General features: G+C 41.6%; 1 protein-coding gene across 1 annotated transcript in view; it reads right to left on the bottom strand.

Annotated features, from left to right (window-relative positions):
• Positions 1–7,914: 7,914 nt before the first annotated feature.
• Positions 7,915–13,976, bottom strand: part of ACER2 (alkaline ceramidase 2) — a 20,854-nt gene continuing 14,792 nt past the window's right edge. Inside the window, exon 4 of the mRNA XM_008584770.1 lies at positions 7,915–8,095. Within this exon, the coding sequence (XP_008582992.1) occupies positions 7,915–8,095 (181 nt within the window). The remainder of the gene's footprint in view (positions 8,096–13,976) is intronic.

Genomic DNA, 13,976 nt, shown 5'->3' with positions numbered 1-13,976 from the left:
GCAGGGGCAGGTCGAGGACTTTGCACTTTATCTTAATTGCAATGTCAACTAATAGAAAAACGACTGTGATCAGATGGGATGTCTGGGCAAGGCCGAGGGAGCCGGGTTTCTGACTTGAGCAACTGGGTAAACAGTGATCCCATGTACTGCAGCTGTAAATACCATGAAGAAAACCAGAACTGGAAAAGGCAGATCAGGAATCTGTTTGGGGATAAGTGGAATTCTAGATGCTTGTGATACATGGAATTAGAGAGGTCAGATAGGCAGTGAGGTACATAATGGCAGAGTTAGAAGGAAGAACTGGAGACATAAATTTGGGAGTCAGATGTACATGGACAGCAGTTAAAGCCCTGGGAGGAGATGAGCTCTTTCAGCGGGAAGTATAGAGGGAGAAAAGCAGTGTATCCATTCATGTAATTATATGTTGAATGTCTAGTATTAATCTAGCCTAGAAGACCTGCAAGAGAAGGAACTATACCTGTTGCATTCACCAGTGCCCACCAACCAACAGTGCCCGGCCCAGAACAAGTGTTAAATAAATGCTTGCTGAATGAATGGATAAAATTATGAAGTAAACAGATTATTTCAATTGGATTCTAGTAATTTGGGAAGAAATCTTCTTATCTAAGGTTTAAAAAAAAAAAGGAGCCATATTAATTGGGTACCAAATTCTCGGAATCTACACTAGGCACTAAGGCAAAATAAACAAGCCTCTTGCCTTGCAATTTAAAAAAGTAAAATGAAAACTGGCAAGAACAAATATCAACAAGTATATAGACAATTAGTCTGGTACAAGGGGATCCATGAACATCCAATGCAATTAAACCTAGAAAGTTTGGCTTAAGGAAAACACCAGAAAAAGATGCTGAAGCTACAGTGTGTGAAGGGTGTTAACAGAGAGGCAGAATGTCAGGCAATTAAGTCACTGTAAGGGCCAGGACAGGGCTGAACTGACATCTACAGAGCAGGAGGGAAGGCTCTGCAGAGTCAGGGTCTCAGGGCAGCCTGTCACTTTCCCTCCCTCTGTTTCTAGAGGGAGCAGGTCCTGTGACAAGCCACTGACCAGGCTTATTTGCGCTTGCGGCTTATCTAAACCTAGGTTCCATTAGGTTTTAGTCACATTTTTTAGGGCTTTTATTAAAATATTAATATGATGTTAAATGAAAAAAGCAGAACAAAAAGCATATATATAGCAGGATCCCATTTTAGGATAAAAAAATCTGAGAGGAATGTCTGCCATTTTTGTCTTGAAACTCTATTGTATTCTTCAAGTTTTTCTTAACAAATAAAATCACTCCTATAATCAAAATACTTTAAAATATTTTAAATGCAGCTGAGATGTTTCTTTGTTTAAAGATCACAATTGTGAAGCAGAATTTATTCAATCAGCCCTAACCACTTGTCTCCCCCAGTTGCTCTTGCTTAGGTATTATGAACTTACAATATTTTTCCTTTTCTTAAGCTATTTTTTAATAAAATTATAGGCTAAAACATATTATTAGACTTGAGAGTTAAAATGAAACTGGACTGCAGAGAATTCTCAAGAAACACAGCTAAATCCAGAACATTCTATTCACTTCAGGCCTAATATAAGCCAGCACCACTGGACTGAATGCTACAAATGAAAATCCATTTCAGATGTCTTCACCAGCAATTTAATTATGTTTTTTCCAAAGTGTTTCAAGACCTGTTAATATCCAGGGTGGACTAGAGGAGGATGCAAACAGAGTCAAAGCCTCAGGAGCCAGTCCTTCATGGCCCACGAACACTACAGAGGAAAGTCACTTCACCTAATATCTTCACCTCAGATACTTCAGGGAGAATTCTTGGATAATAAAGGTAAGATCCCTAAAGGAGAAGATACAATAGGAAGAAGTATATACCTCTCTTTAGGCTGATTTTTTAGCTGAAATGTAGCAGTAAAAAAAAAGAAAAGGCAACAAGTATTTGTTGAGCATCCGCAGTGTGACAGGTACTAGACTAAATATACAATGGGTCTTCAAAAAGTTCATGGAAAGATTGATATTATCTTTTAATTCTTTGCCCACAAATTTTTGAAGTACTCTCCTTTCTTGTTTAATTCTCACTGCAGGACTATGAGATCTAAGCATTATTATCCTCCATTTACAAATAGGGACAGTAAGACCCAAATAAGTGAACTACATGCCCAGAGTTTCCAAGCTAGTAGAAGGCACAGTAGAGACCCAAACTCAGAGCTCTCTGGTCCCAAAACACATCACATGCTCCTTCTATCCTCTCCACTGAATGAATGGATTCTCAAAATACCCTATGAACCTGTGATGAGAACAGTTAGTGGTACCCAGCAAAGAACTGGGGAAGATACAGACTTTTGAGCTTCTGAGGTAAAGGACACCATGGAAAATTCACTGATCAACAAAGTATAATTTCTGCCTGTGAAGAACACGATACCAGAGAGGAAAAAGAGAAGAAAAGGAGACAAGTATACTATATTTCAGGGAGAATATTCTACATACAATATAAAAGGATGAATGTTTAGGAAGAGAGCAATCCCATCTGGCTAGGGGATAAGGAAGTAGAAAAGACCTCAAGAAGGGGCCAGCCCCGTGGCTCGCTTGGGAGAGTGCAGTGCTGATAGTGCCGAGGCCACGGATTCGGACCCTATGTAGGGATGGCCGGTGCGCTTGCTGGCTGAGCGTGGTACAGACAACACCAAGCCAAGGGTTATGATCCCCTTACCGGTCACAAAGGAAAAAAAAAAAAAAAACTCATGAAGAATCTGGCATCCAGAATGGGCACTGCAGGAGGTGCAGGATTTTGCAAAGGAGTAGTGGGGAAGGGCATTCCAGGGGTAAAGCAAGTATGAGCAAAGACCTGGACACAGGAGAACAAGGAGCCTGTCCAGGTTAGTTGGTCATAGGGCATGGATAGGAAGCCAGAGGAAGAAAAGGCTCTAAGGGAAGCTTAGGCAATGAGGAGCCACTGAAGACTTCTGTAACGTGAAAATCTCCTCTTATGGTACAGAACTGGAAGAAGAAACCAATTAGAAAACAAATGCAGGGCCGAGCCCGTGGCACACTCGGGAGAGTGCGGCGCTGGGAGTGCAGTAGCGCTCCCGCCGCGGGTTCGGATCCTATATAGGGATGACCGGTGCGCTCACAGCGCTCACTGGCTGAGTGCGGCCGGTCTCAAAAAGGACAAAAAAAAAAGAAAACAAATGCAGTGGTCCACTGGAGGCGTGTGAGGGTGAGGCAACAGAAATGGGAGGGGGTGACAGAGCAGACATTGCAGAGGGAGATGCTATGAAATTTAGCAATTGTTTGAGGTGGCAGGAGATGACAAACCCAATGATGACTGTAGGGTCTCAAGTCTAATGGACTTGGAAAGTAGTGACACCATTAAAATAATTTGGGAACATTAAAACAGGATTTGGGAAGGGGCGATGACGGGCCTAGTGGGGAGATGGGCAGGGCAGAGAGGGTATGGGGCCAAGCCAGTGATCTTGACTATTACAGTTTGGGAAATGGGAAATCTAACTGGGAATACCCAGCAGGTAGTGGAAATGTGAGACTGGATTTCAGAAAAGAGACCAGGATGGACTGCAGAGAATCACGCAGAGAGATGAAAGTTGAACACAAGGGAGAGAAAATGAGACCTTCAAGAAATAAACAAAAAGGGTTGAAGACACAATCTTGGAGAATGCCCACCTTAAGGAAGCAAAGCAGTAGGGTAGGAACAGTCAGATAGAAGGAGAGCCTGGATCGTACAGGATTGCAGAAGCCAAGAGAAGAAAATTAAGGGAAGGAGGAGGTTGACAGTGTCAGCTTCCGACAGACCAAGAATGGGGAAGACTGAAAAATTTGTAATTAAAAGGCTGTTAGTAAAGCCTAAGGAAATGATATAATGAGTGCACAAAGATATACAGAGATATTCATCACAGAGGTATTTATAATAATGAAAAACTGAAATATCCTAAAAATTCAAAAATAGAAAATTAGTTAACTGATTAAAACAAATTTAAATTAAATTAAAATCTATATACCCATTAAAAATGAGGACCTAGATCTATATTTATTTACAGAGAGACATGGCTACGATACATTCCTAAGCAAAAAAATCAAATTTCAGATTACCTTATAAAAGAATGACCTAGGGCTAGCTGGTTAGCTCAGTTGGTTAGAGCATGGTGCTGACAACACCAAGGTCTAGGGTTTGGTCCCTTTACCAGCCAGCCACCAAAATAAAAAACAAAAAAGAAAGAAAAGAATAACCTAATTTTTATAAAAATATGTATTTAGCTAGATGTTTGTTTGTTTGTTTTGTTTTGTTTTTTAGTGGCTAGCTGGTAAGGGAATCTGAACCCTTATCCTTGGTGTTATAACACTATACTCTAACCAACTGAGCTAACTGGCCAGTCCATAGCTAGATTTTTTTTAAAAGATGTCGGCCGGAGAGTGCACCACTTGGGAGCGCGGAGGCGCTCCCGCCGAGGGTTCGGATCCCATGTGGAGACCAGTTCCCGCTCACTGGCTGAGCGCCGTACGGGCGCAACACCGAGGGTTACGATCCCATTACCAGTCAGTAGAAAAGACAAAAAAATGGGGAAAAAAAAAAAAAAGACAGATAAGGCTGGCCAGTTAGCTCACTTGGTTAGAGCTAGAGCATGGTGCTGATAAAAGACAGATAAGATGGCAAAGAATTAACAGGCTGGAAGAAGATATAACAAAAGCTAAGAATTAACAGGCTGGAAGAAGATATAACAAAAAACTATTCCCAGTTATTGTCAGATGGCAGGTTTAGTTATTTTTATTTGGTGCAGAAAAATTATAAGCCAAGCATTGTTCTAAGTATATCAAAGAATAATTTCATTTAGTAAGTGATTAATTTATTTTCTTTTTTGCTTGTCTGTATTCCTTAATTTTTCCATAACCAATATGTGTCACTTGATAAAAATTAATGTCGTAAAAAGGGCCATTTGTGACCCTTGAGAGAACATTTCAGACTGAAGATGGGGAGGGAAGCCAGACAGCAAGGGATTCGAGAATGCATGGCTAACAAGGAATGGGTCGAGACAGCTCTCTTAAGAAACCTGGCCATAAGAGGACAGAGAATAGTCGCTCTGTCCATGGCTGCAGATGACAATCTCGACCCAGCTGGTCAGCACAGTCATTACTAGGGGACATGCTTAGCTCTGAACAAACCTGTAGCTACAGTGGCAAAAAAGATTCCAAACACCTCACTTATGGCAGAGTTTTAGATATATGAAAGAGTGAGAGAACATTTTCACGAAGGGCGATGGTTTGTTGTGAGCTTTAGTGACAACTTTTTCCATGAGAAGAAACACAGCTTGATGGAAGCATGTAATTGCAGACTTAGCATTAAGTTTCTTGGGTGATAAGATGATCAGTTACTTGTTAAAGAATACAAATTCTTCCTCTCTAAATCGCTCTATAATCACAGATTCTGATTTGCTACCCAGAAATAGAGAAAGTGCTTCCTCTGGAAGGCTAAGCAGCCTGACATTTAAAATACGCAGTTTAGAATAGCTCTATGGTTCTCAAACAGTGGCGAACATCAGACATTAGAATCACCTGCACAGCTTCCTGAGGGTTTTTATTCTTGCTTATAGCCTTACTGATGTATATTTCAATACCATAAAATTCACCCATGTAAAGTGTACAGTTCAGTGTGTCTTAGCATATTCAGAGTTGTTCAGCCATCATCACAATCCAGTTTTATAATTATTCCAACACTCCAAAAAGAAACCCCTTACCTATTAGCAGTTATTCCCCTTTTTCTTTCCGTCAGTGTGTCTTAGCATATTCAGAGTTGTTCAGCCATCATCACAATCCAGTTTTATAATTATCCCAACACTCCAAAAAGAAACCCCTTACCTATTAGCAGTTATTCCCCTTTTTCTTTCCGCACATCCCCAACCCCAGGGGACTGGTTTTTGAGCTTTTTAAATCTGCAGGTGCCAGGCCCTCATCCTAAGCCTCCAAAATCAAAATCTTTGCATAGGCAGATCTCACATCTGTACTTGCAAATACACTTCCTCTGATTCTCACGAGTCTCCCATCAAGAACCATAGTAGCTGGCACTTAGTAAGAACTCAAGAAACACTCGTTAGGTGAGTGAGCAAACAAGAGAGTAGGCAGATTCAAGGTTGATAAGAACCATTCTGGCTCTTACAAGTAATACAAAAAGTGATGAAGTAGAAAGTTGAGGTTTTAAAATAAGGTTATTAGAAGGTAGTGACTGAATCCTTAGTTATATATTCCATTATCTTTTTTTCTACTCAAAGAGATTCAGTTATTCTCCTCAGACCAAATTCAGCCTATTTCTAAAAAGGAGTCTCTTACATCCCCAGTCCTTGAAAGCTACTAGCCAACTAGACAAGACCTGACAGCATCCTTAGGCTACCAGACAGCAAGTTCAAACACCTCTTCAACTGCCTTTGACCCTGCCTGCTATTTCCAACAATCAAAGCGAACTTCAGAGACAAAGCAATTAGAAACAAATGTATATCTCTTCTCAAAACAAAGAGGAGAGAAAGCTGATTTACATTACACAGAGCAACTATCACACAAATGGAGATAGATATAAGACTTCAATTAAGACACTCATTGTCCATAACAATGACACAATCATCAATTCAAATGCATTTTTTAAAGTGGCCAAAAAGAAGTGTTTTCAAAGAATATTAAAATAAGGGCAGTGATTAGATGTATCATAGTTGGGGCTAAAAGAAGACAGTTGTGTACACACACATGCTAAACTAGAATGTTTCCAGATATATCACCCTGAAAACTGAGTCCACAACTTCCCAAAGAAAAACACTTTTGCAAATAGCAAAGCCTTTACCTGACAGACTCTAAATGAGACACCAAGCCTCAGAGAAAGTATAAACAGTAGTCCACTGAAGTTAATATTTCCTTGTATACAAAAATTCATTTTCCCTGTCACCTTCCTCTTTTTCCTTCCGTGTATGAATGCAATAACCTTTTTAGGACTTCTCTTTTCTCCTTATTCTTGCCATATGGGAAAATCTATACTCCTTTCTACAGAATTAAGTCTAGGCAGTTTGGTTAGGCTCTGAGATGCTCCTGCTAAGATAGCTTTTGATCAACAGGAGGTGCTGCATCCACTAAGCAGCTGCTCATTTCTTTTCAAAACTGAGATTATTAACTTTTTTTTTTTTTAAGATGACCGGTAAGGGGATCTTAACCCTTGACTTGGTGTTGTTAGCACCTTGCTGTCCCAAGTGAGCGAACCAGCCATCACTGTGTAGGGATCCGAACCCATGGCCTTGGTGTTATCAGCACCACACTCTCCCAAGTGAGCCACAGGCTGACCCTCAGATTATTAACATTTTTTTTTTCTCTTGTCTTTTTCCGTGTCCGGCAACGGATCGCAACCCTCAGTGTTGCCCCCGTACCGGACCGGGGACTGGCAACGGGATTGCAACCCTCGGCGTTGCCCCCGCGCCTCGCTCAGCCAGTGAGCGGAGGAAAACATAAGTTTTCTTGATACTTAAAAGGAGATTAATTATAGGTATCTCTTTTCTTTGTTTTTTTTTTTTTCTCTTGTCTTTTTCCGTGTCCGGCAACGGATCGCAACCCTCAGTGTTGCCCCCGTACCGGACCGGGGACTGGCAACGGGATTGCAACCCTCGGCGTTGCCCCCGCGCCTCGCTCAGCCAGTGAGCGGGAACCGGTCTGTATGTGGGATCCGAACCCTCGGGCGGGAGCGCCGCCGCGCTTCCCAAACGGCGCACTTACCCAGTGCGCCACCGGGCCGGCCCCAGATTATTAACATTTTGAACTGAAACATCAAACCTGCTTCCATTCCAACCGTCAGGAACTAACTTCATGAAAAATAAAACTCCTCTTCCATATTGAAGGGCAGCAAAGGAAAGGAGCTGGTGTGTTCCCATCACGGGGACAGCCTAAGGGTAGGTGGGGACAATGGCACCCACCTCTTTAGCTCTGCGATGAGCAACGCAGTGCAAGGAACCCCCAGGGTCATCAGAGAGATGTTGTTGATGGCAGGCTTGACAAACGCCAGGCATGTTGTAACTGCAGATAGGACGCAGACCACCGCCTTGAACCTGCCCCTGAATCCATGAGAGCAAAACCAAATATCCATTAGCAAAGGATATCTTTGTTTGTTCATTTACTGTTGACAAAGTACAGGTACTGCTAGTAGTGCAAGCTGAAAAGAAATTCTGCACTAAGTACCAAAAGTCTAAAAACCATTCACACTCACTGGCTTCGTAATTCCACTTCTAGGAATTTATCCTCAGGAAGTAATCAGAGATTTTCAAAATAGCCATTGAATGGTAAAATTAGAATCAACCTACGTTTCTGAGGGTGAGATACGGATAATCGTTATCTTAGTGTTATTTTTCTGTATTTTCTCAGATGTTCTACAGCAGGGTTTGACAAGCTTTTTCTTTTCTTTTTTTTTATTTTTTGGCAGATGGCCAGTAGGGAGATCCAAACTCTTGACCTTGGTGTTGTAACACTGTGCTCTAACCAACTGAGCAAACTGGCCAACCCTTTTTCTTTTTTTCTTTATGTCTAATGACAAGCTTTTTCTGTAAAGGGTCAGATAATAAATATTTTAGGTTTGGAGGGGGCTGGGGTCTCTGTCACAGCTACTCAACTCTGCCATTATAGACAATAAGTGAATGAATGGGCATGGCTGTGTGCCAGTAAAACGTGACTTGCAAAAACAGGACCCATTTGGCCCATAGGACATAGTTTGCCAACCCTATTCTACAAGGTGAACATGTATGACTTTTATGAGAAAAACAGAGACCATTAAACCATAAAGCTTCCTAGTTTAAAAGAAAAAATATTCTATGTGCACAACACACAAAACTAAGTTTTAAGAAAAAATTCTAATCATATCTATATTTACTGATAACCCCCAAGGCCAGGATGCACTAGAATTTGTGTCGACAGCTTCTGTTGTTTTTGTTGTTGTTTTTGGTGGCTGACCAGTACAGGGATCAAACCCTGGACCTTGGTGTTATCGGCACCATGTTCTAACCAACAGAGCTAACCAGCCAGCCTGTGCTGGCAAGTTTTCGACGTGACAAATCTTAGAAAAATAAGTTATCCTATCCTCACACCCTTCAGTGGAGGTCATCTCAGTAGAAAGCACCAGAAGTGGCAATGTGATCCTGGACATGTTCCTTCTTCTCTCCCTGGGACCCCACTTCCTTATCTATGAAATGAAATAGCTAGACTAGATGATCTCCAAGGCCTCGTCCATGACAAACTTAGGAGCACAAAAAGTTTCTGTTATTTCTCATTAGCACAATATACTATGGCCAAGAGCCCTGGAACAGGTCACAGGAAACTAATTTGAATGACATTCCATTATAAAGAAATCAAAGGGCACTGAACCTTCATAACACAAATTTATCTTAAATAGGAAAACCGTTTATCATTAAGGCACAGGAAATCATTGATCAAGCTGCCAACTCTCTGACTGGAATGAACAGGAACTGTAGCCCTGAACTTCTATCAGAGGAAAAAATATCTATGGGAAAGGTTCTGGGTAACAAATCCTCAGGATAATCATGTTTTTCTCTTGGCCTTGGCTGGTGGTCTTCAGCTACCAGATGAAAGGTTGGCTGCTGCAGGCTGAGGATGAGAGCCCACAGCCATCGTGTGCATTGCCCACAATGACTCCTTCCCTGGGGTTGAGGTTCTGTGACATATGCCAAGGCTATTTGTCCTTTTTCAATAGGATAAACACCTAAACAGAAACTTCCAAAGAGCATCACCTCTCTGTACCCTGTGGTTTAGGATTCAGGCACAGGTGAGAGAGGGCAACGGAGTGATTAAAAGCACAGGTGTTTCAGTCACACCAATGTATGTTCAAATCCTGTCCCCACCACTCAGAAGCTTAAACATCTGACAAGTAACTTAACTCTTCAAGCCTTTCCCATGTAAAAATCAAGGCACCCCACTTCATGGTGTTCTTGTAAGCATTAAAGCATCTAACACCCTGTCTGGTACGTGCTAATAAAAATCCATTATTACGGGCCGGCCCGTGGCTCACTCAGGAGAGTGTGGTGCTGATAACACCAAGGCCATGGGTTCGGATCCTATATAGAGATGGACAGTTCGCTCACTGGTTGGGTGTGGTGCTGACAACATCAAGCCAAGGGTTAAGATCCCCTTACCAGGCATCTTTTAAAAAAAATTTTTTTTAATTTTTAATTTAAAAAATTAAAAATAAATCCGTTTTTACCATTATCCTTTTTGAGAACAAATACTGTTTTAAATGAAATTATTATTGTTGATAATATGGCATTCTCAGAATGTGACTGAGTTGATGTTGCAATCACCAAAGACTCCATATAGTGTTGCCAAATAGTTTAAAGGCAGCAAGCTTGACAAAACATGCTTTCTTTAAGGAGACCATCCACAGACACCTCCCCACATTGGGTCCAGAGGGTATGGAGGAATGTGCTGGCCAACATGGACATCCTGTGAACACATGACTCTGCAACCAGCAGAAGTAAACAGAGGTCACGTGGCCAGCAGACCCCAGAATCACCAAAGGCCCTTGTACAAGAGAGTAGAACATCCAGGAGCAAGGGGCCCTGACAGGGTGGTTTCTAAATTGTCATGACAGGCAACCCCTACTGCAGTCTCTGGTCCTGTTTCAACTTTCCAGCCGATCATGGTCTCACGCCAGAACACAAGGTCAGGGAACCCTTAGCACCCCTTCTTCTGGTATTCTCCAAACCAAAATCTAGCAACCCAATAACATTGTCATAATATTATTATAATAAAGCTGTTACCGTTGTTATTATTAGCTACCCTGTAAAGTGGTGGTTTTTAAGCCTACCAGGCCCTGTGCCCCTTTTATATCAAATATTTGGCAATGCCTCTTTTAGTCTTCTGAAATGAAATGGAATTTTGGATCATAAAACCTCCCATCATTGCAACCATCAAAAATATGTCCACAAACTTCCCAGATGTCCCTTAAGAGATAGAAAACTGCTTTATTTTATTTTATTTTATTTTTTTCCTTTTTTTGTCTTTTTCTGTGTCCGGCAACGGATCGCAGCCCTCAGTGTCGCCCTTTTTTTTTTTTTTTTTTTTTTTTTTTTTGCAGCTGGCTGGTCCAGGGATCAAACCCTGGATCTTGGTGTTCTCAGCACCGTGCTCCAACCAACTGAGCTAACCCGCCAGCCCTATAACAGCCAGCTCTTGGTATTCATAGCACTACAGCATTTGGTCCTGGAAGGGACCCCAGAGAGCTAATCCGACCCTGTCACTTTATAAGGCACTAAGACCAAGAGAGTTTAAGATTCTGGCCCAAGTCATCCAGCAAATGTGTTAGCAGGAGGGGAGATCCCAGCGGGCTCCCTCGCTATCTAGGATTCAAAAATGGAGTGGATTATAAAGTGAGGGCTATCCCTAGATTTTCTAGAGGCAAAATCATAAAAAGCACAGCAGGATAAATTCTTTAAGAAGTAGATACAATTAACCAATAATAGTTCTTTGCTCTTTTTTCTCAAAAAAAAATATCTAGAAATTATTAATAACCATCAACAGCTGAGTGTATATCCTGAAGATTCTTGGGACATTGTAGGCTAGTAGAAAGCAAGCCTTTCTTTTATAACCCACCAATTATGTCCTACTGACATAATGAGCATTAATAATTTCCCTACTGTTCTAGACATCTTTATCTTCAAAACACTTGTTCATGTTAGCCAATCATGATAACTGCTAGCACTTACTGAGTCCATATACGGTATGAGGTACCATGCTATACACTTTATGCAATTTTCCTTTTTGTTTTGTTTTGTTTTGTCAGCTGGTCAATACAGGGATCCAAACCCTTGACCTTGATGTTACAAGGTCACACTCTAACCAACTGAGCTATCCGGCCAGCCCCTTCCCTTTTATTTTTGACCCCATGACGTAGATATTTTTATGATCTCCACTTTACAGATGAGCAAAATAAGGTTTTAGAGCTTTTTTAAAAAAAATGATAAAATTGGGTTGCTTTTCAAAGCCATGGCTGTCTGATCCAAACTCACTTAGCCATCACACTCTGCTCTCTTCTCCAAAAATCTCACACTGGAACTACTCTTAATACGTGTTTAGAAATATTCCAGCACAGTCGAGATCACCAAAAAAAAGGAAATAAATGTTACCTGATAAGTTCAGGCAGCTAAACCAGATAATCCCTGGTCTACAGAAATCCTGGTTTGGGCATGAATTCTTTGGTCTGGCCTGCCACTTCCACTGCTGAACTGCCACCTGTCCCACATCAAAGAGAGTGAAGCCCACACCAAGGGGTTTGGCCATCTTGTGCCACCATCCTCCACCCCTCCCACTCCCCCCCCCAACAGGAAAATCGAAGAGGCACAAATACAGCAGAAATCCTTATTCACTTGCCCCTTAACATGCACCTCTTCTTTCTTTGCTCATTAAAATTTTCAATGCCCATTCTCTCTTTTAATTTGTAAGCATATGTCAGACATGGTAGGCAGAGTGTCCTCTACATGCCACTGGTAGTAATGAGAGCTAACTCTGACTGAGCACTCACCGTGTGGCTCAGGGCTGTGCTCAGTGCTCTGCAGGATCACCTCAAAGAACCCTAGGGTGAGTACTACTATTTAAACAATCTTACAGATGAGGAAATAGAGTCAAGACCAGTTATACAGTTTGCAAGCAGTGAAGCTAGGATTCAAACCCAGATAGTCTCCAAAGCCAGGAATATAAACACGTATGGTACTCGGTGCCTCCAAAAGACTATCCCCACGCTGAGAACAGAGCAGCCATATCTTCTTGTCTTCCCCAGCGAAATGCTGCATGGTGCTGGTGATGAAGGAGTCGCAAGGTCAGACATCGCTTCCTCACAGTCTGTTTTCGTTATGTCATCGCCCTACTTTCTTCTCTCCTGCTCATAACAACATTCCCCCTTCCCTCACTCCTACCTCCAAGGAACAGGAAAAGACAAAGGAAAACATTCTCTATAATAAACACATTAAGGGGCCGGCCCAGTGGCTCACTCGGGAGAGTGTGGTGCTGATAACACCAAGGCCCTGGGTTCGGATCCCATATAGGGATGGCCGGTTCGCTCACTGGCTGGGCGTGGTGCTGACAACGCCAAGTCAAGGGTTAAGATCCACTTACCGGTCATCTTTAAAAAAAATAAAAATAAAAAAATAAACACATTAAAAACTGTCACATGGGGCTGTTAGCTCAGTTGGTGAGAGCGTGGTGCTTGTAGTGGGTTAGAAATCTTGACTCTCCTTTGATCTTAGAATAGGATTTTTAGATAATGCATGAATGAGCCAAAAGGCTCTTGAGTAGTGGACGAAAGTCCACAGATACGTTTGGCAAAAGCCATCTAATCAATTCTAATCACTGTTTAGGGATGGGATTGTGTACTTTGACTGTCTTAGTTTAGTTTGCTGGTTTGATTCCGGCTTGAATGACTATTGACTATTTAACCTACTGATTGTTCTTTAGATATGTTAAGGAGACTGCTTGAATGCTGTTTAAATATGCTAAAGAAATCACTGTAGGAAGTATGTGGAAAAGAAAATGTTTACTAAGGACAAGCTGATTGTTGGTGAATTAACCTAGCTTTTTACAAATTACATTCTGGAATGTCACATTGTTAATTTACTGCTGTTACAAGTTTTATACTGCCTGTTTTTATGTCCTTTTTTGATGATTGAATCAATTGATTTTTCTTTCTTTTTTTTTCCTTTTTGTCTTTTTTACTGACCGGTAATGGGATCGCAACCCTCAGTGTCACGCCCGTACCGGGGACCAGCAACAGGATCACACTTGGGAGAGTGTGGTGCTGATAACACCAAGGCCACAGGTTCAGATCCCTATATAGGGATGGCTGGTTAGCTCACTGGGTGAGCGTGGTTGCAGACAACACCAAGTCAGGGGTTAGGATCCCCTTACCGGTCATCTTTAAAAAAAAAAAAAAAAAAAAAA

The sequence above is a fragment of the Galeopterus variegatus genome, unplaced genomic scaffold, assembly GCF_000696425.1.
Source record: "Galeopterus variegatus unplaced genomic scaffold, G_variegatus-3.0.2 Scaffold3367, whole genome shotgun sequence".
Taxonomy (NCBI): Eukaryota; Metazoa; Chordata; class Mammalia; order Dermoptera; family Cynocephalidae; genus Galeopterus; species Galeopterus variegatus.
This window is presented reverse-complemented; position numbering and strand designations above follow the sequence as displayed.